Source organism: Haplochromis burtoni, unplaced genomic scaffold (genome assembly GCF_018398535.1).
Source record: "Haplochromis burtoni strain Fernald_Lab_line unplaced genomic scaffold, NCSU_Asbu1 Contig_671, whole genome shotgun sequence".
Classification (NCBI taxonomy): Eukaryota; Metazoa; Chordata; class Actinopteri; order Cichliformes; family Cichlidae; genus Haplochromis; species Haplochromis burtoni.
In genome coordinates, this window is record NW_024583032.1 from 58,619 (window position 1) to 83,575 (window position 24,957).

The 24,957-nt window shown below is 42.8% G+C and overlaps 1 protein-coding gene across 3 annotated transcripts; it reads right to left on the bottom strand.

The window, feature by feature from the left end:
- Positions 1 to 3,070: 3,070 nt before the first annotated feature.
- slc16a6b (solute carrier family 16 member 6b) lies at positions 3,071 to 10,701 on the bottom strand. Of its 3 annotated transcripts, XM_005949521.3 has the most exons (6): positions 10,451 to 10,701; positions 8,001 to 8,248; positions 6,167 to 6,310; positions 5,293 to 5,421; positions 4,287 to 5,204; positions 3,071 to 4,207 (listed from the first exon to the last, which is right to left on the bottom strand). In XM_005949521.3, exons 2-6 carry the CDS (start codon positions 8,230 to 8,232, stop codon positions 3,948 to 3,950), a joined length of 1,683 nt encoding a protein of 560 aa, XP_005949583.1. In that variant the 5' UTR covers positions 8,233 to 8,248; positions 10,451 to 10,701; the 3' UTR covers positions 3,071 to 3,947. The 3 variants fall into 3 exon arrangements, with proteins under 3 accessions (XP_005949583.1, XP_014185511.1, XP_014185510.1); XM_014330025.2 differs by lacking the exons at positions 8,001 to 8,248; positions 10,451 to 10,701 and having other exon boundaries at positions 5,293 to 5,575; positions 6,167 to 6,285; XM_014330024.2 differs by lacking the exons at positions 8,001 to 8,248; positions 10,451 to 10,701 and having other exon boundaries at positions 5,293 to 5,578; positions 6,167 to 6,285.
- Positions 10,702 to 24,957: the final 14,256 nt, after the last annotated feature.

Here is a 24,957-nt window from a genome sequence, read left to right on the forward strand (position 1 = left end):
ACTGCATTTCGTTGCCCTGTACCTGTGCATGTGCAATGACAATAAAGTTGAATTCTATTCTATTCTATTCTATGTCAGACAAGCCTGCCACTCATGTCATCTCTGGTGTGGATGTGGCTCATGCACGTGTATTCTCAGGGACCTGTGGTACACCAGCACCTGAGCAGCATAAGTGCACACTCAAAGGTATCAGGTGCTGTTCTGTAGGGAACAGCTGGTGCTGATGGGATTCTCCTGCAGGAGCTGCCATGGATCCAGTTGGCCCTCTCACCAATTCTGACCGTGGTATTCATGATGAGTAGCCCTTAGGAGGGTCGCTGCCAGTGCTTCCTCCTGAGCAGTTTAGCCCCAATCACCGGGTTTCACATCACACAGGTGGTGGGAGACGACGGCATCTCTGACCATCAGGGAAACTCAGAAGCGTTGAGTTCAGTGAAGTCCATCATGACATGGCCAAAGGGTTTTCAGGTTGTGTTTCCTGGGTTAGTAACACAAATCATGCAAGAACAACAACACTTATCTTCATGGGTAGATGATCCTATAGCCAGCATTCCTCCTTCTGATGGATGGTGCAGCGCAACAGTAGAAGCACATTTCCAACCATGACACAAGTTGTTTGTTGGTAAGTGGTTTTGGTGTGCAGTTTAGCTTCAGTGTGTTTGGGAGACACAACTGTAGCCATAGCTGAAATCTGACGCCTCAGGAAATCTACTAAATGTAGAACAGAATTAAACTCACGGCTTATTGCTGAGCTTGTGTGTAAACTAAGGAGGAACTAGAGCATAAGGAACTGATCAAACACACAACACTGAGGGATCGCAACAAGTGATGGAATAAAACAGGGTTAAATACCCACCAGGGTCCACAGGTGAGCAGAGCTGAGACGCAAATCTGAACATATCTCCAACTCACCATTAGAAACATTACTTCTGTTTAGAAGGGTGAGCGAACACACTCTTAAATGTACATGGAGATATTTATGGACTTTATCAGGAGTATGAACTTCTCTGATGAGGACGTGGCCAAAAACGAGGCAGCTGATGAAGATGCTGCTGGAGAAATGAGGAAGAAAATATTAACCTGGAAATGACGTGTAATTGATTTTGCTGTTTTTTGTGTGTTATGATCACAACTATCAGTTTCTGTTAATTGTTCTTTTTGATCAATGAAAAGATGATTAACATATAATTATTTAAAAAATGCAAACCCTACACACAGATGTTTCAGGCTTTATTTGGAAAATATATCATGAGAGCGATACAGCACTGAATAGGCAGGACCCTGCTTTGTACTCAGATTAAAAAATGACCTAAACAGAAGAAAGGTAAAAAATAGATTCAATCAACATCCAAAACACTTTAAATACAAAGGATACAGTGATTAAAGTATTCAAGTCAGGCTGTGATGGGTGTAGAGACAATGTGAGCCTGCACAACGAAGGGAGAGGCGCTTCAACGAACGTCTGTCTCCAATCAAATCTGTCAGTCACAGCTTTGCATACATACACTGTGCACTTTGCATTTCATCAACCGTGACACTGGCCAAAAACAAACAAACAAAAAACACTGTAAACCTTCACTTCTGCTGTATCACCACTGGCCTCGTGTAATTCTACAGTACATCAATAGGATCATAACATGATAATATAAGGACAACACGTTTACACAAAGCACAATTAGGGATGTGAAATGATGCTGATTCTCATCATAACTTAATCCCACAATCTGCAGCTTTTCCATCATTCAAGGCTCCAGATGCACAGACCAGCTGGTGCTTCAGTTCAGCCAACCTATCAGGGAACACTGCTGCTGTACTTGCAGTGTTGCTATGGATAACATCATGTGAGAAAGCAGTCGATTAAAAATAAGTTAAATGAATGTGCATAAAACCATCAGAGAGGAGCCGGGCGTTGTGTTGAGACTGCAGAACTGCATTTCTGGAAATCGTCCTTCATACAGACACATCAGTGATGTTTAAAGCCACGAGGAGCAAGTTCCAACTTTCTGAAGTGACCCTATCATGTGGGCATCAAGAATGGGTCCAAAAACCTGTGCTCAGCAGGAATGATCATGACAACAGTTTGTGTGAACATGGGAAAGTTAACAACGCAGCTCCTTTCCCGAGACAGGCACATCGAGCCAACGTTAGCAGAAACGAATGCCCCCGTTATCCTCGCTGTGTCACGCACCAATTATGACATCACGTGTCACGTGACAGAATCTTTGCGGCACTTTGGCCAGCCGTGCACCTCTTGCTTTTTGTAACTTTGTGCACTGCGCCTGCTGCAGCTGGGATCGGGTCGCTTTGAACCGCCATTTGAATCATATTCCAGTACAGAAGCTGAGATGTTGGATCAGGTAGAAAAAAAACAAGTGTGGAAAAAAACTTTGCAATAAAACACTCGATGAAGTCTTGGCTTCTGGTTTTGAAATACAACTGACTGTGAGACAAGGCTGTGGCGGCGAGTAAAGCGACCACTGCGGCGGATGTACTGGCCCTTAATACAGAGCTCAAGTAAGAAGGAGAACGTTTGGTCTGGTTCCAAACACTTCTAAGCTTTGGAACAACCACTGGTCATGTGGCTTGGAAAAAATTTTAAGTAGTAATTATTAAATGTAAGCTAATCTAGTGAGGTTTCGAAACACAGACAAAACCAATGATATGAGCTGTGTCCCAATTCCTAGGCTGCATCCTTCAAAGGACCCGTTCTATGCAGTCTACGTGGGCCGGGTCCTCCAAAGACCGAGAAGGCCGGAAGTGCGAGGCTGTGAAATTGGACGGTCTAGCCTTTAGTTTTGCGTCACCGCGGTCTCGGTGGAGTTTAATAAACTCGGCCGTCTGCTCCTTGCTATCTGAAATATAACAGGACACTGGAGTAAACTCTCGACTGTCTCACACTTTGACGTTTGACGTTTATTCAGCTGTGTGACAACTACAAATTTAATCTCAGCCAAACCGATTTACTCAGGAACAAATAAAACACAAAGCCAAACAATAACATTTTAAGTTATCTAAGCGACATATATATCATGTTTAACCTGAGTAGTCGTTTTTGAAAACAATGTGCCGGGAGTCCGGTGTTCTCACCGGCTCTAGTGACCCTTGACCTCCCGGTCAGCTATCGAGCTGGTGGGTAACAGACATCTCTGAAAACGTCGTAGCGCTTTTGCAAATATGTGGTGTCTTGATAAACCGAACTGATATTTGAAGTTTAGAAGGCTGCTTTCTTGCCTGAAAATATGCTAAAAGTTTATTTTGTGAACCAAAAAGAATAATAAGAGTAATATTAAAACTTAGTAGCGGATGCCATTGTTGAAAACTGGAATTGGCTGGGCTATGAATTCTGGGATAGGTTGGGGCATGAAGGACACGCCCTTCAAATCCGGGGAAATGAAGGACCCATTTCCGGCTGCATTTGGACATATTCAGCCTTCAAATGCGACCTCCGAAGGATGCGACATAGGTTTTGGGACACAGCTACAAAGATGTACCCAGGCTGGTTTTACCAAATGGAACCTGTAGTTTTTACTATATTCACAAAGTGATCAACATGAAGGTTTCTTGAAGTGTTAAGAGTCGATGCGCTCTCTTTTCATGAAACGTTGCTGGATGGTTGCATTGAGTTGCTAAAGCTCACAGAACAGAGGCTAAACCCGGAGTTACATCATGATAGCAGTTCTCTATACAATTCACACATTGCAAAAGAAAGGTTTTACCCTAAACAGACAGAAAAGTGTGGACATGTGCTCACGGATGTTTCATTGGTCTCATGTAAGATTGTTTTCTTCACTGGAAGAAGTGAATTTCAAGTTTGCTGAAAAGTGGAAATGCGACACCTGAGATTTTCCAGCCGTCACTGGTGTTTGTGGCAATGACGCCTCCTGCAGTACATCTGCACTTGTTTGGTTGACACTTCTGTCCATTGTGATGCCACGCTGTGGTTGGACTCAAATAACGCAGCTGTCCTGATCCTCACCCTGTCCAACTGGACTGTCTTCTGGGGCCAAGTCCACCTCCAAAAAGTCGGCTTGGTCACTATTCTGAGATATTTTCACCTCTTCTGCATTCTCTTGGACTCTGCTCCCTCTTTGGCACGTTCTAGACTTGGCAGGGCCAACCAGAGCCAGACAGATGGCACTAAGACCTGTGCCTGCTGCACAGGAGTAGAAAGCAGCACCATAGTTGTCAGTGATGTCCACCAGCATACCTGGGGAAAAATGAGACAGCTGTTAAGACTTTATACCCAGAGATGTGTTAAATCAAACCGAAGAAGTAGGCGCTCATACCTCCCAGCGGTGGTCCAGCAAGTGCAGCAAAGCTCTGAATGAAAACATACACTCCCACAGATGACGGCATCTTCTCGATGCCCACGACATCTTCTTCAGCCAGCATGGGAATGTGCGTGGAGCCCACAGTGCCCATGATGAAGCCAAAGAAGCCGGAGCAGATTGCCAAACCCCAGAACTCCCACACGATAGTGAAGGCCACCAGAACCAAGCTCATCAGAACCACACACCCCAACAACACCAAGGTCTTTCTGAATCGGACTTTGTTTAGCACCACTCCAATGAGCAAGCGGCCGAAGATGTCAGCCACAGCCATCACAGACAGCATATAGGAGGCCATGGTGGATTCCACACCCCTGCTTTTGCTCAGTTCAATGATGTAGAGCTGTGGCGCAAAGAAGCCAAGAGTGGCGAATAGACCGAAAAGGGAGTAACAGATGAAGCCAGGGTCTTTAAGGACTGAGAAGTCCAGAAGTTTGGAACCTGTGGAACTTACAGGGCCCCTATCTAGCTCTGCCAGTTCCCCCTTGTCCTCACTGACTTGAGCAGAAGGCATGGACAGTGATATGTCCTCACCGTCTTTGTCCGGCACTTTGTCCTTCCACTCCATCAGAGCTTTGGTTTCTCCTTCTGCATTTCTCAGGTCTACATTTGAGGCAGACAGAGAGGTGACACCAGAGTCCTGTGAACCTTGGGAGATGTCCGAACTGATGGAGGTTCTGGTTTGTTCATTTTCCAGCTCGTAAACAGCCTGCATCTCTTTCACGGAGAGCGTCTCGTCATCATTTTTCTTTAAAGGTTCTTCCTCGATGACGATTGGACGAAGGAGAACCCCACAGCCAATCACAGATGCTTGAATTATACCTAGAATAACTAGACAGAAGCGCCAGCCAATATGCTCCTTCAGTGTAGTGAAAGCTGTGGAAAAATGGGAGGTACGAGGAGAAGAACAATCAGAAGATAGGTCACAAGCCATTTCTGATGTAAAGGCTCTTTTATCACTTACCTGGGGCAAATACAAACATAGCAACAGATTCTCCTGAAGAAGCCATCGAGGTGACGAGCGCTCGCCGTCCAGAAAAGTACTGGGCTAGGATGGTGATAGTGGGGAGGAAGCTGAGGCAGTAGCCAAGGCCTGTAAAGAAAGGAGAAGAGAAAAAGGGGACATGACAGCCACTGGTCCGCATGGTAGAACACTGCTAGGGGGTAGGTCAAAGATTCAGGGTGTCAGGCCACTCCTTTGTCAAAGATGGTAGGCTGCTTGTGATGACTCGGGTTTGCTACAGCTGCTGCTGAAAGACAAAAGGCATGTAAAGACAAAAAAAAGAGAGACGGGGGAGAGAGAAGGAGTTGCCAAGTTAGCTGGAGTCCACAGGCCGACATGGTCATTAGGGTGGGAGAGCTAGCAGTGCTTTCTGTCCAAGAAAAAAGCAAGTTAATGTGCCTTGATGACATTTCACTCCACCAACTGGTTCGTCATTCAATCTGTCACTTTGGTTAAGTCAATTTACTGCTCTGTCTTCAGCTGCTTCAGTTTTATTACACCTGATCCCAAAGTACAATTTGTGTTTTGGGAACTATTTTACTTTCCTGTTCTGCTCTGTTCTGTCAGTCCTGGACAGCTAAGACATCAGAGTAGACCTGACTGGATGGTGTTTGGGAGAGGCCGTTCACCTCTCACTCATTGCACAGTTGTGGAAGAAATACATTGTAGCAGATTTTGTTGCTCACACTGCTAGGAGTCCCTTTAGATCAAGTCAAAGAATTCACAGGGTGTTAAATAAGACAAACACATCTGCAAAAGTAAAGCTCAGTAAACGGCACACAATGGTGACAAAAACAGACACAGAGGTGTGGAAAAGCTTGTGTCTTTTTAGTACCTGCTACAATCCCAGTGGTAATGTACATCTCGGTGACGGAGCTGGTAAAGGCAGAGGTGATAGTTCCCAGGCTAATAAGGAAGCCTCCCGTCATGACCACAGGTCGATAGCCAAAGCGGTTGCTCAGCATTGTCGACAGCGGAGCTGAGGATGAAAATCACAACAGCAATGTATTGTTATGTATTGTGATACGCATCATAGGCAAAGTCTAATACCAGGAGGGGGCCAAGAATTGATCCTTCCTGATATGGAGTCCATACAGGGCTGGACTGGGACAAAAAATCAGCCCGGGCATTTTGACTAATGACCGGCCCACCATGGTTTAGTAGGAAAAGCCATAAAGCCTTTATAATAAACTTAAACCTACACCATCCTCCCTATTCTGGTATTCTAAACAGTAGTTAGCAAAAATATAAAACAACCTAATTTATAATTACATATACCTCACTTATAGGGTTGCTAACTCCCAGCAAAAAAAGAAAAGAAAAAAAATAGGGAACCACTCCCCCACCCTCTGCCTCAAGATGCTTAACTGACAAAACCGATTTTAATTTAATGCACTTATAAAGAAAATGCACAGAAACCTATCATTTTTCTCCAGTAATTAAATACATTCAACATCTTTCTTCAACAGAATTGCAGACTGCACAGATGGTACCTTGCCAAAGGAAAGAATACTATAACTTACTAGGGTATATATTACTAAATATTTACTGAATACAATAATGGATTTCTATACATTTTACATCAGATGAAAACTTTGGTTGTAAGATTCAGATAATTATTTAATAAAAGCGAGACATTTTGTATGAGAATAAGAAAGAAAAGTATTTCTTTGTGCCACTTTCTCCCTGTTAATGCCCTACATGCCCCCCTGGCAACATTTTGCTAGACCCGCCCCTGCACAGTTACCAGCTGTCAGCTGCTTAGAAAAGGATCCTGGTGTTATTTGTCTCTCAGAAACAGTTCATAACTTCAACTCATCCATGTCACCTAAAAGGTAAACCTGTTTCTCCATCACAGCTCTGATGATCCAGTAAGGACATCTCCTGGTTTCATCTTCATGTTTCCCTCTCACCAGATAACCAAACCATATCATGACCAGCAGCTTTTTTGCAGCTGTGGCTCCAGCAAACATCAGCTGATACTAGAAATTAATATTAAATAAATTCTAACAACAGCTGATCAAGCTTAAACGTGCTGCTGTTGTTTAGTGCGACATCCGCTGGATTCTTCTTTCTGGCGCAGAGAGAAAAACCGATCAGCTGATCACTGATCAGCTTCTTGATTGAAGTAGCAACTTTCTAGCTGAAGTAGTACGGGACAAATCGCGTTCCTTTTCACCTCAACTTTAGTTCGACCTCCTCGGCTGTAATTGGTCCAGCCCAGAGTTGATCATGACCAACTGGCCAATCCACCACCGTTCATTTATATCGTAAAAAAAGAGAAAAAGAAATAAAACCCCATCGACCCATAAAAACGACAAATCAAGAGCGGCCCATCGGGCAAATGCCCGGTATGCCCGATGGCCAGTCCAGCCCTGAGTCCATATCTCCATCATCTATAATCTGAACAACACAAGGGCCATTTTTCCGATCTATCTAGATATTATTTGTATAATAGTATTAAAGCATTCGTTAGTTCTGCAACTGGCTGGCCAGGGTGTGCCCTGCCTCTTGCCCTGTGTTTGCTGGGACACGCTTTGTAAAGGTTTAAGAAACAGGAAGGTTAGGAAATGGGCCCTGACACTACCTCCTGGCTTTGTCTTACATTCAATTTGTCTGCATGCACAAAGTCTCTTAAAAACTTAAAGAGTGCAGGAGAAGAGACTGACCAGAGAAGGCGAAAACGAAGACACAGATGGAAATGACCCACGACACACGGCTGTTGCTCTCCCCAAACTCTTCCATCAGATCCTGGAGGAAGACACCCAGGCTCTTGATGACCCCATAGGTGCAGACCTCCACTAGGAAAAAAGCCAGAGCCACAACCCAGCCCCAACCACCATCGGGGACCTCTGGGTAAATGTTTGGACCCAGACAACTTTGGACATTGGGTATCTTCATTGCTAAACCAAGTCACCTGCAGGACGAGATGGAAAAAACAGTTATAATTGGAGGTCAAAGGTGAATTTGCTGATTTTGGGCCATTTGGCAGCAGCAGGACTTCAGCAGAAGCAGAGGTGTTTTAAATAAAAACAGCCCTTTGCTGCTGCTGAGCACCAAGTCGGGCACATTTAACAGAAATAGCACTGGTTAATAAAGAAGAACCAATACTTTGACCGTAAAGTAACTAGTCCATTTAACATAAGCCCACTCCATATACCTCAGTGAAACCACTTCCTTTGTCAGATGTACTACACAAAGAGAATAAGAGATAACAAATTTAATTACTCACTACACACAAATCCAACCAATCTTACTGTACCCGCTTGATTTCACTGGAATAAAGAAATTTAAATATTAAACTACAATTTTGTAAAAATGCTGAATCTCTGCTTTTGCATTGTTTAGAAGACAAACTAAGGTGGTCACTTATTTTTAAATTGGCTCTTTACTGTAAAAGCCAGGGTAAGACTCGAGTGGGTTGAGTTTAGAACAGCCTGTGCGATGCATGTCTTTCATGTTGACACACTCTTATTCCATTCTTTGCACACTTAAAAATCAAACCAGGAGTGTTTTCAGGCAGCATTTTGTCTGCACAAGGTCTTTTACCCTGAAAGTTAACTCCCTCATCTGCTTTGTGCAACTCTGATGCACATCTAACAACCTCACACTGAAATCACAAGTTAAAAAGTTAAAATAAACATTTTTAACTAATAAGACAGATTTTAATGTCACAAATTTAATACACCATTTTCTTATACAACTACAGATATTTTGGTTCACGGGTATTAAAAATATAGTTATCTCTAATTAACTGCCAATTTAACAATGTTTGGTCTGTTTAACAGTGTGAATATATTAAGTCCTAGCATGAAAACTGCAACTCAAGTCTACACTACTCGATGCAGAAACTATCTGCATTTATTCTTTAACCTGAAAATCTTCAAGCAACAAACTTTGATTTAAAGTAAAGTCAACTTTTCCTTAAAAACACGAAGCTTTCCAGGTTTGAGAACAACTACACTTGTAATACCATTAACAATGTAACAAACAAACGAATGTGTCAGTCATGAAATTAACCCTTAGATGAGCCTGAAAATCCACCTTTCCCAAAACTGATGTAAAGATATTATTTATTAATATTCTTTCCCACAGCCTGAAGTATACATAGCTAAAATGAATTATGATTCTTTATATTTGAACCCTTTCCAGTATATCTACGTAACGCCACTGGTTTTTATGGAGAACAAAACTAAAAAGTTTTCTAAAAGTTCTATAAACTACATTCAAACAAGTGGTTGATTATTATTTGTACTGGGCCCTCAGATCAATGATCGGTAGCAACATTGATTTTCAGGCATTATTATTTTTTCTGTAACGTCAGATTTAAAAAGAAAAAAGTCTCACTTGATGTCCTAAAAACAGAAATGGCAGCTTAGAAAATCATTCTGCTTCAACACTACTATGCTTAAGTACAACACTGAGGTGCATACACATCACAGATCTGCTGGAAACTGACAACAATGTAACATATTGTTTGTTTAAATAGTTTAACCTGTTACAGTGTTGGAGCAACTGTAACCCACATCATTTCCTTAGGGATTAATAAAGTATTGTGATGATATGGTAGTACTGTGGGAGCATGTGATCAGAATTTCTCACCATCTTTGAATCATTAATAAAATAATCAGAACACCGAGAATGACAGGCTGGTTCCGACCTTAAACAAGTATTAGTGTACAGATTATTAGGCACACACTAAATATGGACAGTAGAATAATGAAAGCTGCCTCTGCCAACTTTAAAAGTAAAATGCTACACAGTATGAAAAAGATACGGCCTAAATACTGACGCGGTATCCGTTAGGGCTGCCTGTGTTCGACATATCCGCAGTGCAGAGGAAGGATGATGTCAATATATCGTGTCCGTGGGCTTTCTTACCCACTAAAACACAGCGCAGAAGTTATTTCTTGACTCCTGCTGCTATTAACTGTGAAAGGTTTCTAATAATGTCGCTTCATTCGAGTCTTGAAGTGATTTCTGTGCGACTTTGATAGAATAATAAATACGTCAGTAAAGTATAGTTCAGATAATAAACCTTAGAAAATGTTAACATTAGGCGCTACCGCTGTACCGACAGCATCCTACCGCCGGACGGACCAACGTAGGTCGGACTTACCTCCAGAGCAGTGAGGGAGGACAGCCGTGTGATGGAGCAAAGTTCTCCTATCTCATGATCATTATAGTGGATCTGTGCGGTTCGGGGCTGTCTGGACGAACACTGGGCGGAACCTGTCTCAGACTGTAATATCTACGTATTGCAAACAATATGTGAAGAATGAAAGTGGTCCGGCTTAGACACAAAGGCGTCCAGGCTCAGGGAGCTGCATCTTTTGTCGTCAGCGGATGATTTCCTGCCTGCTTTGGCAGCTCTTTACCGGCTCAAGCCGGTATTCAAACGCGGGCGCGCAGGTCTGGACTTCGTGAACGCGCAAGGTTCCTCGTGCAACATAACTGACGACACAGAATGTCGCGTAGTGCCTGCAGACCGGCGCCGCGCCCGGTACCGTGAAAAACAACGCTGCAGACTGAGCTAATTGTTCCTAGTGGATGAGGTGCGTTGGAGGGTACGTTTGAGATTCACAGCCATAAATAAATCACCACGACACACGAGCCCACGGTCAGGGTTTATCGGTTTAACACATTAAGCACATGAATGGCTTTTACATGGTAGACCTGCGCGTACTCTCACATAAAGCTTCCCTCGTGTGACACACACGCTTTTTATCGCACATCCCTGCGAATCATGGCGCGCGCTACAAGCCCACGAAGCGCGCGGCTGCCACAAACAAGTTTATTCCAGTTGGGAGGAGGTTTGTACCAGTCGGGCTGGAGGTCTGTGTGTGTGTGTGTGTGTTGGTTTTCCGAATAAGACAGTCGTGTTATAATGTATATGGCCAACAAACTGAGGCAAATAGAAGAAATACGAGCATCAGGGGACCGAAAGGCTTCTTCCCACACGTGTTTGTTTCTTCACCATTAACTCAGCACCACGAGCTTAGAACATTTATAGATGAGTACAATAACTACAAACCTGTTCGACTCTTAATCAGTAGAAGGGACGCAGCCCTCTAGTTCAGCAGATATTTGATAAATAGTCCTTATTTAGGTAGTAATGCATAAATGTTGCACGCCTCTGACCGACCCACAAACTGTGGTTGGTACTGGTGGAAGCATAAAAGACAAAGAGAACATCCTGATATTTTTTAATCATTCGGTTTTTTCCACTACTCAAGTAAAACTTGAATAATGAAAAAGTAAAACTGCTGTGAAAAAACTGCCAAGCAGTTCCAAGATACACTAGATATTTTTAGTTATGATTTAACCACTCACATTTCAGGATGGTTGATGAGTATCAGCATTATTTTTGCCGGTTTTTTGTTATAAATAATGAACAACTCACCTTTCTTTTAGCTGTGACAAATCCTTTGACTTATTTGAAAGAGGTGCCCTGACCTGAAATACTTTTATGTGTGATACAGAGGTGTGGAAAGACAAGGTCCAGCCCTAAAATCTGATAGGACACCTAAAGCCAACCCTGCTCCAAGAAAAATAGATTCCCACAGAAGGATTTGAAGGAAACGTGTTGTCACCCAAAACTCTGTTACCACAAAGAGGACATTTGGAAAGAAGCAGATAATATTTGTCTTCACTGATAATGTATGTTACAGTGATAATGTTACAAATAATCATCTTTACTGGGGAAAAAACTGAAAAAAAAATTAAAAAATGGGGAATTGACAGCTAAAGAAACCAACAACATGCGCTTACAAAACTAAATAGAACAAATATCGTTAGGAAATGTTTTTGTCTATGTCAGTTTGGTTGAATTTGTCAAAGCAGCCTACCCGATGAGGCCTTGGTTGAGTATCTAGATGTCTACATGAGCAGGAGTTAACTGCCTTTTATTTTACCTCATATTGTTGCGTTGTCCTTATTAAACATTTATCGAGGGCAACTACCGCTCACCATCAACAAAGCACCAAACAGAACGTTGGTGGCTTGATTGATCATTGATTTTCAGTAAATTCAGTTCTATTCCTAACACAGTTGCTTAAAGGCGCTTTATACTGTAAGGTAAAGCCCTGACAATAATACAGAAATGTCCTAGGACAATATACTGAAACCCAAAATGCACCTACTGTAGTGTGATTGTGACAGAAAGTGCTCAAAGGCACAGTGTATTTAGTCTGTTTTTCTCCAAAACACCGTCGTTGCCTTATTTCCTCTCTTGATTTCCACATCACTTACTGGCTCCTGAGTTTCTTTGTCCCTCCACTGTAAAATTTGTCCCTCATGAATACCCCGCCACAATAAAAGGATCTTCATGGAAGCAGTTCATTGCAAGATGACAATGTTCCATACATGAAGCACAAGCACTGAATGGATATTTTGATCAGGAGCCATGTGAATGAAATGATATGGACTTCAGTCACTTACAGGTTAGACAACTACTATCATTAAAACAGCAAACATGAGGATATCTTTTAGAAGAATGGTGGTCAAACTCAAGACCTGGGAAACTGATGCCAGGACATGCTGAAGCTGCTCTTATGGCATTTTTCCCCCACACTCCTTACACTGAACATTGATTTTGCGGTCTATCACCTGTGGTGTGCAATGTGTAGTTTGTCACTACTGTAATTCTAATGTCACGTTGGAATTACTTTTCATGTCTATGCAGCAGTCCTGTGTGTGGTCTTCACTGTAGCTCTGTTAAAACGTCTAATTAGCTTAATAAACCAGTCAAATGTTAAATATCCTTCCAGGTATACAGGACTAGCTCTGCCTCCTTTGGTATTTTTCTACATTTATGTCTTTTTCTTTCTTCCACATGAACTGTCAAGACCAAACAGGGAATAATCTTTAATTCAAAACTGAGGATCATCTATACTGAAAACAACTGAAAGCTCTTAGTGACCTCTGTATTTGTGACGTTATATTCAGAAAGGATTGTGCTGGTGTGCGTTTCACTTCCAAACGGGGCAATCATGTAACATAAGCCTGAAGTCCAACGTGATTATGTTTCTGATTAGAGAAGTTGCATAACTGTTCATGCGTCACTGATGTCAGTGATTAGAGATCATTTTATATTAGTATATTTCAAAGTGTCACTTTTTTTAAGATTCAAGTCAACTTGATTCATCCTGAGAAAATGTAAATTGGGTTGTACAGTTTCTACACACTGGGTCTAAAATATCAGCTAAAACCAAAATGAAACAGCTTAGAAAGAAGGCAACTGGACTTTAAGTTCATGTCAATAAGCTTGAAGAAGTGCAGTCGCCTGGACATTACTTGGACTTGCCCACTGGTAACGGGTAGTTTGAATGGTTATCTTAAAGCTAGAGTTGCTTAAGGTTGAATAACTTCAAGGCTGTACTGAGAAAATATGTAGACTTGCTGTAGAACAATCCACACGGATGGACTGGAAATCATCTGGCACAGCTGGCGAGGGCTGATGGGCAGTGGCGTGTCCAGCGGGGTGGCTAGCTGGGGGGGCACAGGCCACCCCCCCAACCAGACTGGCCACCCCAGGTGCCACCCCAAAAGCAAAACAATAAAATTCAATTAAATATCAAATGTCCGATTATGTTTTCCCGGTGAAGTTCAGATATCCGAGTGTAAGTGAATGCAGCATCGGCTTCTGTGCTATGTGCATCACGTTAGGAAAGGTAGGAGAGCCAAGCAGAAAGACGCACTGCAGGAAACAATTTTTTGGTGAAAGAAAATGAGGACAGAATAAATGTCCCGGTAAGTAATATTAAGTTTGTTGAGTTTAGTAAACTTCGGTGAAATTAGAATCCCAAGGAAAAAATAACACTTAAAGAATTACTGCAGCCGTCGAATATATCAGACAGTATGCTACTGAGGGCAGCTAACATAAGAGTTATGAGTTCTAAGATATCATCTAAGTCGTAACATTGCTGTATGGAGCTGCAGATTTGGTTGCAGGTTAACATAGCTGGACTGGCCATCGGGCATACCGGGCATGTGCCCGGTGACTTATTTTTTATTTTTTTTGTAATGGCATGAACAATGAGAGGTGGTGGATTGGCCAGATGCAGGTCGATGTGTAAAAATAACTCAGTTGTTTGGTGGTGGCTATGGCGGAGCTTCCACAGAGGCCAGCAGGTGGATGAGGGAAGGGGAGGCAGGAGGAGAGCCCCGAGGCAGCCGCCAGTCCGAGTGTCAGGTGAACTGAACTTCAGGTAAGAAGTTATGACCTGCAGTCTATCTGGGTCAGATATAAACCAAGTTTAGGTGGAGTTTATTTTCGTTGTGCTGACTTTTTACCGTCAGTTGCAATAACTCGTACTGCGTTCTAGCCAGCTTGATGGAGTTTTTAGGTGGGTGGGTGCTATGATGTTACTGATAGTGAACTTTATTTTATTCATAAGGGTTAGTAGAGTTGCCAACGGCTCCTTAAAAAAATGGAATGGTCCCTCATTCAGAGAAAATATTACACGTTTCGTATTGAGCTGAGAAGAGACGCAGTTTGTCCCGACTTTAGCTAGAATGGAAAAAGAACACAAAGCTGGAGTTATTCTGTCGTTACGCTGCACAGCTGCCTCTTCTTCTCTCATTCTCTCCCCCTCCCTCTCCTGTTGCTACTTCAATCATGAAACTGATCAATGATCAGCTGATCGGTTTCTCTCTTGTTTGTTTATCGCCCACTTTGCGCCAGAAAGAGGAAACCAGCGGATGTCGCGCTAAACAACAGCAGCACGTTTAAGCTTGATCAGCTGTTGTTAGAATTTATTTAATATTAATTTCTAGTATCAGCTGATGTTTGCTGGAGCCACAGCTGTAAAGCTGCTGGTCATGATGTCGGTTTGGATATGTGGTGAGAGGGAAACATGAAGATGAAACCAGGAGATGTCCTTACTGAATCATCAGAGCTGAACAGGTGATGGAGAAACAGGTTTACCTTTTAGGTGACATGAATGAGTTGAAGTTATGAACTGTTTCTGAGAGACAAATAACACCAGGATCCTTTTTATGTAGCTGACAGCTGGTAACTGTGCAGGGGCGGGTCTAGCAAAGTGTTGCCAGGGGGCCAGGTAGGGCATTAACAGGGAGAGGGGGCACAAAGAAATACTTTTCTTTCTTATTCTCATTTAAAATTCTCGCTTTTATTAAATAATTATCTGAATCTTACAACCAAAGTTTTTATCTGATGTAAAATGTATAGAAATCATACATATACCAACAAGACTGTACATCACTGTCACAACAGCTTGTTTTCATTCAAAGGCTTTATGGCTTTAATACCTGGGGGGCCGGTCTGTAGTCAAAATGCCCGATTTTCTGTCCCGTCCAGCCCTGCAGGTTAATACTGGCAGTGTCACCATGCCAGCTGACTGTATTTCATCATCAGCCAGTGTTGTTCTTTATCAATATTACCAAAGTTTACCATAAGGCAGCATAGAAAGTATTTACTTGCTTTCAGGTTTTATTCAAATGTTAGTCTTTTCAGTTGTTTCCCCACTTTTTTCCTGTTTCAAAATCAAACACCAGTTTGTGAGAAGATTATCTTCTTTTTTTAAAGGCAGATAAAGTTTTACATTGGCATTGGCTAATTTGTCAATTGTTTGTTACAAATGTTCGTATTTTAATATTAAAAAATGTTTTTGCCCAAAACATATGTGCACTATATGTCAGTAAAAATACTATGCAAATATTGCTGTCCTTGAATGCTGAGTAAACACTGACAAAGCACTGATTGTATCTCTTGTACTTTATCAACGCAGTATCTAAAAACTTTGCACCGTAGTGGTTAAAATCTCATTCTAATAAGAGTTAAAAGCGCATTCGGTTATTAGGTTTATAGGGTTATTGAATTATGGTTAACGGTTGGTAGAATTTTTTTTAAACATTATCTGCCAATTACATCTGCCACCCTTCTCCAAATCTGTGCCCCTACCTGGCCCCCCCAACAAAAATTTTCTAGACACGCCACTGCTGATGGGGCAATGCAACTCTTTTTTTTCAATATAATTGCACGGGCTGTGGGCCAGGTTGACTGGAAGCTGCAGCACTGGCAGCAGTCCTTATTTTCATTACTGACACTCAAACACAACCAGCCCTTCCCCTACCTTCACTGTGTGCTCATGCAGTTTACTGTCGAAGAAGTGGTTGATAAAGATGGATAAACAACGAAAAGCTGACTAGAAGCTAGAAAGACATGCAGCAAAATGTGTCAAATTAACCAACACGTTAGCTGTCGGCTGCTGCACCAGCACCAAGTAGTAAAATTAGGAGCATTATTCCTTCTAAAGCATTTTTTTTAAAGAGAAAATAATGTGATTATTTTACTTCCTGTTTTTTGAACTGGACCGTCTGCGCTGTGTTGACTGATCACAGTGTGCTGTACAAAAAATGCAGAGGCTGATTTATTTTTTTGTCCCAGTCCAGACCTTTGCGTACAGAAATGTGAACAGGACAGTACACCTCTAATGTTATCAGGACATGATAAAAAAAATCCAGATATTAAAATTCAGACAAAACTAGAACATGGATAACCACCAAGTGCTAAGAAACAATACTATACTCAAAGGATGAAACACTATAGAACTGGAATGTAAATCACTTCATAAACCCAAAATAAATCATGAACCCACAAAACTCAGAACACTGGGTAATCAATCCAGAAACTACAACATTGTCACGGCCTGGAGGTTCAGCTGGTCGCTGATCAGCTGTTTCTCTCTCTCTCTGGTTCGCTCGCTCTCTCTCTCGCCAGGGCAGAACTCATTACGGGTTCGTGCCCTCGGAGGAGGAAACACCTGTGCCTCATCGGTGTGGATGGCATTTAAGCCAGGAAGCAACGGCTGTTCTTCGCTGGATCGTTGTGAGAATCACGTCAGTGAAAGTCGAGCGTCCAGCAAGTGTTTTTTCATGTAGTTGTGTGTTTGGAATCGAACGAGCGTTTCTTGGTGTGCAGACCCTCTGGACTGTTTTCCCCGGTGTTCCCTGAGTGACGAGTGTTCGAGTGGATTCGTGTTTGGATTGTTTGGAGAGAGACGAGAGTGTTCACCTGGATTTCCCCCGGAGCCCTGCCCCTCTCACCTTTGTATATACACTCATGGGACATTGTTCATTAATACATTCTCTTGTGTGCATCAATCCCCGGAGTCCAGCGCGTGAGTCCACCTTGTACACCGTGACAAACATGCTGCTATATGCTAAATAAATAAGCACAAATGTGTGTTAGGTTTTGTTTTATACATGCACGGATCTCCAAAAGGTAAACTGTCATGGATCACTGCATAGTTCATTTATCCATGCAGTGTGGCAAAGAACTTGTGGCACTGTGGGAGTGTTATTGATATTGATTACAGCCTTTGACTTGTCTGTATATTGGCATTTGTGCTTCCCATCTTCCTCTTCACAATACCTCATAGGTCTTTGATGGCATTGAGGCCAGGTGAGTTGGCAGAACATTCATAAATACTTTTGGCACCATGGGCAGGTGCTAATCCTGCTGGCATCTCCATAAATCCTGTCAGCAGATGGAAGTGCTGACCAATCACTACCAACACAAGCAAATGACATAGGACTCCAAATCATCAGAAACGTCTCACTGGACTTCAAAGATCTTGGATTCCACTCTTTGTCCAGACTCTAAGGCATAGGTGTCAAACTCTGGCCCGTGGGCCAAATTTAGCCCGCAGCCTAATTACATTTGGCCCGCGAAGCCATACCAAATTACTATCAGAGCTGGCCTACTGGTATTATACAGCTAATATATATATTGTTTAGTATTAAGCTTTGCTTGTTCCATATTCAGTTTTTCAGCAAAACGTGTCCATAAGAAAAGATTCATTCTTATATCTGGAGGAATAAATATATTTAATAAATATTAACGTTAGCCCGCGACCTTGTTCCAGTTATGAATTTTGGCCCACTGTGTATTTGAGTTTGACACCCCTGCTCTAAGGCCTTGATTTAAAAATGCACAGTAGCACAAAGTCTTGCTTATCTGTTTTTTCTGTTTGCTTTCATGTTCAGCTCTCTTCAAAACCCTGAGTCCCATCGTGGCACCAATTAATCCACATAATACCATATGAATACACATGGTAGTTTTCTAAATGAGACCTGTCCACCTTCACTAAAAATGTGCTCCCAAAAAGCAAACAGGCATTGGTTAATTCTCCACAGAGTAGCTCCACTGAGCTAATGAGTTGACCTTAGTGGGATAAGCCAGCTGTCAGATAAGCTTATCTACTGATGCTTTAGGAGGTATGTTTTTAAATGTGTTTTTGATTTGACCCAGTCAGTTTTTGTGGTCTACTTTATACTGTATATTCTATATTTTCATTGTGTTCTTCATAAAAGGATAATTATTGCATGCTCTTTGGATTACACTGCTGCTGTTATCTAGAATAAAACTGACAAAGTGAGTTTTATTGCTATCATTCCTCATCCTCAGATGACAGTTAAGGCAAGTCTGAAGTCCGTGACTTATCATCTAAAGAACATTTCAAGCTCAAGTGTCAGTCATTACATGCTCACACAGCCATTTTCAGAGGAGGCAACAACTCACAGGAGAAAACTTTTTCTAGTCGTCCAAACTAACAACAGGCCCTGTGGCAAACTCATGGTCTGGAATAACTGTCTTTCCTCGTTTGTTGACTGTGACCATAAAGGTAGCTGTTTCTTTATAATCTCTCTGTTTGCTGTCTTCATACAGCTCTCTCCATTTCTCACTCTCTATTGTCCCCTCGCAGTCTTTGTGCTGTCGAATTAAGTATGTCAAGACATAATTTCAGACACCATCCCAAATGTGTCTTCAATCTGCAAACATATTTTAAGATGAAATCTTTAGAGCACAGACTGTCTGCAGGCTGGATTTAAAACGTTACTAACACATACATACATACATACATGCATACATACTGTTATGGCCCGTCTAGGCGCGGCCAGACCACAACATAAAGGGTGATCCATCCCCGTCCAACCCCAAGCAGCACGTCACACACTTAATATTTTGTGACAGTGATTTATTTACAATAAGTGCAGTTAAACAAAGGAAGGGAGCATATCATAACTTCAGGGTGAACCCAAGGCCAAAACAACAAACAAAAGGTAACCTATCTCAGGAATAAACACAACTTACCTACTCAAAAGAACTAAACCAAACAACAATCACTTTCCTCCCTGCCTAACAAAAACAGGAGAAAACTGATCAAACAAAAAGGCGGCCCACCCCTACATGCTCTTACATTAACCAACATGGTAACATAGTGACACAGTGAACGGTCTGCCGGTTGGGTTGGGCTGAGGATGAATGAAGTGGCAGTCCCCGGCGCTCTCTTCTTATCCGCTGCCTCCTGGTCCTCAGCCAATCGGTGCGAGCCATCCACCCTGGATGCACCAACCACGGAGGAGCACCTGCACACTCAAATTTACATATGATTATGATCACAGTCGTAACACGCCCTTTCCCAAGAATTAACATTACCCCCAAAATGTTTCATTCAAGCCTCTAGACAGAGTATCAGCCAACACATTCTCTTTCCCTTTCTTGTAACTGATCTCCAAGTTAAAATCTTGCAGTAACAAGGACCAGCGCACAAGTCTTTGGTTGGAGTTGCACATTTGGGAAAGAAACACTAGTGGGTTGTGATCGATAAACACCTGCACAGGCAGCACACTTGACCCGACATAGACCTCAAAATGCTGTAACGCAAGGAGTAAGGCAAGAGCCTCTTTTTCAATGGTGCTATAATGGGTCTGGTGTCTGTTAAACTTTTTTGAAAAGTAGCAGACGGGATGATCTACGCCGTGACCATCTTCCTGTAACAGAACAGCGCCTGCGCCACACGAGCTGGCATCAACTTCTAGTTTAAAAGGGCGCTCAAAATTCGGCGCAGCTAGCACTGGTGCACTGCACAACAATGCTTTGGCAGACTCGAATGCCACCTGACACGCTGGAGACCAAATAAAAGGCTTTAAGGGGCTAACAAGATCAGTTAGGGGACTAACCACATCAGAAAAATTTCTGCAAAACCCTCGATAAAAACCGGCCATTCCTAAAAAACGACGCAGAGCTCTTTTTGTCTGCGGGACAGGAAAATCAACAATGGCCTGTACTTTCGCAGCAACAGGGCGCACTTGCCCCTGTCCGACCTGTTTCCCTAAATAAGTAATGGTGGCTTTACCAAACTCACACTTAGAGAGGTTTAATGTGAGAGAAGATTCACAAAAACGTCTGAACACCTCAGAGAGCGTTTCCAGATGTTCTGACCATGTTGGAGAATAAATGACAATGTCATCCAAGTATGGTAAATGGTAAATGGCCTGTATTTATATAGCGCTTTTACTAGTCCCTAAGGACCCCAAAGCGCTTTACATATCCAGTCATCCACCCATTCACGCACACATTCACACACTGGTGATGGCAAGCTACATTGTAGCCACAGCCACCCTGGGGCGCACTGACAGAGGCGAGGCTGCCGGACACTGGCGCCACCGGGCCCTCTGACCACCACCAGTAGGCAACGGGTGAAGTATCTTGCCCAAGGACACAACAACCGAGACTGTCCAAGCCGGGGCTCGAACCGGCAACCTTCCGGTTACAAGGCGAACTCCCAACTCTTGAGCCACGATCGCCCCACAGTATGCCTCACAGTTTCTCACTCCAAACAATACCTTCTGCATCAGACGTTGAAATGTTGCAGGTGCGTTTCACAACCTGAAGGGCATAACAGTGTATTGGAGGAAATGATCTGGAGTTACAAACGCGGAGACTTCAGAAGCTCTGGGGGTTAACGGGACTTGCCAATACCCTTTTAACAGGTCTAATGTAGTGACGTATGTAGCTGAGCCGACACGATCAATGCAGTCCTCCATTCTGGGGAGAGGGAAAGAATCAGGTTTTGTGACTGCATTAACCTTTCTGAAATCGGTACAGAAACGTGGGGCGTCATCTGGTTTAGGCACCAAAATACAGGGTGAACTCCACGCACTGTTACTGGGCTCAGCTAACCCATGTTTAACCAGGTATTCGACTTCCTGTTGCATTAAAATCCGCTTGGTTGGATTTACTCTATAAGCATGTTGTTTTATTGGCTTATCAACTTCCACAACGACATCATGAAAGAGCGCAGATGTCTGCTGAGGATGGTCAGAGAAAAGCAGCAAATTAGCTTCAATCAGATCAAGGATATCTTCACGGGCGGAATCTGACAGATGCGACAGAAACGATTCTAAGTTCTCTAACACTTCTGAGTTTCGCAAACGGGCCAACGGCATACAACTGCTCTTGTCAATCAAGTCATCATCTTGCAAAACATACAATGGTGGTGCCGAACACACAGAGACAGGCGCAATGGGAGAGGTTTTTTCAGCTGCCGCGTCCTCTCTGGAAACATAGCGTTTAAGCATGTTAACGTGGCAAACCCTCAGTTTTCTCTTTCATCAGGAGTTTTTATTGCATAGCTAGTGTCACTTATCTTTTTGTCCACCTCATAAGGACCGGAAAACTGAGCATGGAGGTTAGACCCAACTAAAGGAAGAAACACCAGAACTTTTTCACCAGGAGCAAAATGTCGGACCACCATCTTTTTATCTTTTTGTCATACTGGGCTTTCATGTTGCCTTGAGTTTGTTCCAAATTGTCACGGGCCAACTGACATGCACGGAAAAGACGCTCTCTAAAACTGCAAACATAATCTAACACGTTATGTTCGGCTTGCTGCGACTCGGATAATCACTTTTCTCTAAGTAGTCGCAGGGGACCGCGCACAGTGTGTCCAAAAACTAAGTCAGCCGGACTAAATCCAAGGGATTCCTGAGTGGTTTCTCTAACAGCAAAAAGCAAAAGTGAAAGTCCCTCATCCCATTCTTTACCGGATTCAAGGCAGTATTTGCGCAACATGGTGTTTAGGGTTTGATGAAATCGTTCCAGTGCACCTTGACTCTCTGGGTGATAAAGGCTGGACGTTTGATGTTTAATTTTTAACTCCTTCAAAACCTGGGCAAACACCTTTGTTCCCTGATCAGTTTGAACAACTCTGGGTAAAAAGGTTGAAAAGAATTTTGTGAGGGCTTTCACAACGTTCTTTGCCTTTAATGTACATAATGGAATTGCCTCTGGAAAACGAGTGGCAGCACACATTACCGTTAACATGTACTGGTGGCCTGATTTTGTTTTTGGCAACGGGCCCACACAGTCCAACAGAACTCTCTCAAACGGCTCACCCAGCGCTGGAATCGGATGAAGAGGCGCATACATACATACATACATACATACATACATGCATACATACATACATGCATTCATTCATACATACATACATGCATACATGCATACATACATGCATACATACATACATGCATTCATACATACATACATATACATACATACATACATACATGCATACATACATACATGATTCTTTAACTGCATACATGCATACATACATGATACATACATACATGCATACATACGCATACATGCATACATGCATACATGCATACATACATACATACATACATACATGCATACATACATGCATACATACATACATATGCATACATACATACATACATACATAGCATAATACATACATATATCATACATACATACATGCATGCATACATACATACATACATACATACATACATACATGCATACATACATACATGCATACATACATACATGCATAATACTACATACATACATACATACATCATCATACATACATACATACATGCATACATACATACATACATACATACATACATGCATGCATACATACATACATACATACATGCATTCATACATACATACATACATACATACATGCATGCATGCATACATACATGTGTCAGGGTTCCTGGGTCGGTGACCCAGTGTTTTCAGTTTTGTTCATGTTCAGTTTAGTTTTTCCACTTCCATGTTCTCACTTCCTGCTTTTCCTGTGTCAGCTCGTCTTGTGTCATTAGCCAGATTATGTTCAGCTGTGTACTCACCGGTCTCTCCCACATCTCACGGTCAACAAATTTGGCGTTGTTAGCTAAACCTGCCTTCTGGATTACCCCCCAGTGTTCACAAGTCCTTCTTTATTTTGTTGATCTGTACTTTGCACTTTGCTCTTAGTTTTGCTTCACTCGTCTCATCAGCTCTGACTTGGTTCACCTGTGTCTTGTTCTCCACAGCTATCTCCACTTCGCCTAAATACCCTTTCTCTCTATCTACTCTGTGTATAAATTGTGTCACTATCTCATCATGTCCTTTTTTCAGTTTGTCTGTTTAAGTTCCTGTGCATGCTCCTCTAGCCCTCGTGTATGTGTGGTGCTTCGTGTTTGCTTTCCTTTTTCGGCACAGTGGGGTGATGATTCGCAGGATCCCGGCACACCTGCGGTGAATCAGGTGTCATCATCAGGAGTGTTTAAGGAGCTGCGTGGCCGACGCCTGCCGTCAGAGTATTGTCACTTCCACGAGTGGTTAAGTGTTTGTAAACTCTCAAGCTTGGAGCCAACGACCTGCCCATTATTCATGATTCATTTCCTTGCCTGATTTCGTTTCCATCAACTTGCCATGCTGCCCGCCCCCCTATGAGCCCCTGGAGATTGTCCTCGGTCAGAACGGAGATCTGTCTCACCCACCTGTGCCGCACTCCGCCTTCGCGTTACGTGCCTCCACCTCCGATTACGGGAAACCTCCACCCGTATTTCAGTTTATGCCAAGTAAGCTTTCCAACTCTCATTTATGCAAATGTTTTCACTGTTCTGTCCTCCTCACTTAGATTGATCAAGTTCGCTGCCAGTCTTTCCAGCATGCCCCGGATCTGTAAATACACTTCACTGCAACTACCGTGCAGTGGTGCGTCTGTGTGTTCTGCTATCTGAGTCCACCTTTTTAGCTACCTAACATTTATTTGCTCAGTGTATTTCTTGAGGGGGGGTAGAGGCCCTGACATGCCGAGCCAGTTTCCAAAACTGTCTGTCAACTAATCACCTTCTGGTGGTGACTTGGTTTAGATGGTAGGAGAAGATGTTGGGCAGAACGAGTGTACCCAAATGTATGTTTCCCTGTTGGTTTCAAGGGTGTGCTCCAACTATAGGCGGATCACACTTCCCAGCCTCCCCAGAAAAGTCTATGCCAGAATACTAGAGAGGAGAGAGTCCTTTAGTCGAACCTCAGATTTATGAGGAACATTGTGGTTTTCCAGCGTGGATTTGGAGAAGGCATTTAACTGTGTCCTGTGGGGAGGTGCTTAAGAAGTATGGGGTTCTTGCCCATTGTTATAGGCCATTCAGTCCCCACCCGTAGTACTGCCGGCAGTAACTCAGACTCATTTTATTTTTGGTTTGTAGTAAGTGTGAAGTGTCAGGAAGTCTCCCCGTCAGAGACCACAGTTCTCAGCCAGAAAAGGGAGAGGTGCCCACTCCAGGTCAGAGATGAGTAACCACTCCAAGCCTGGGACTTCAAGTGTCTCTGGGTCTTGTTCATGAGTGGGCGTAGAGTGAAATGTGAGATTGACTGATGGTGTGAAAAATGTAAGAAACACCTAAATCCACAGTGATGTGGATCCTGTACCTAATTTTTGTGAGAGAGTGCCATCACCTGTGGTTATGAGCTCTGGGTAGTGACTAGTAGAATAAGCTGCCTCCATT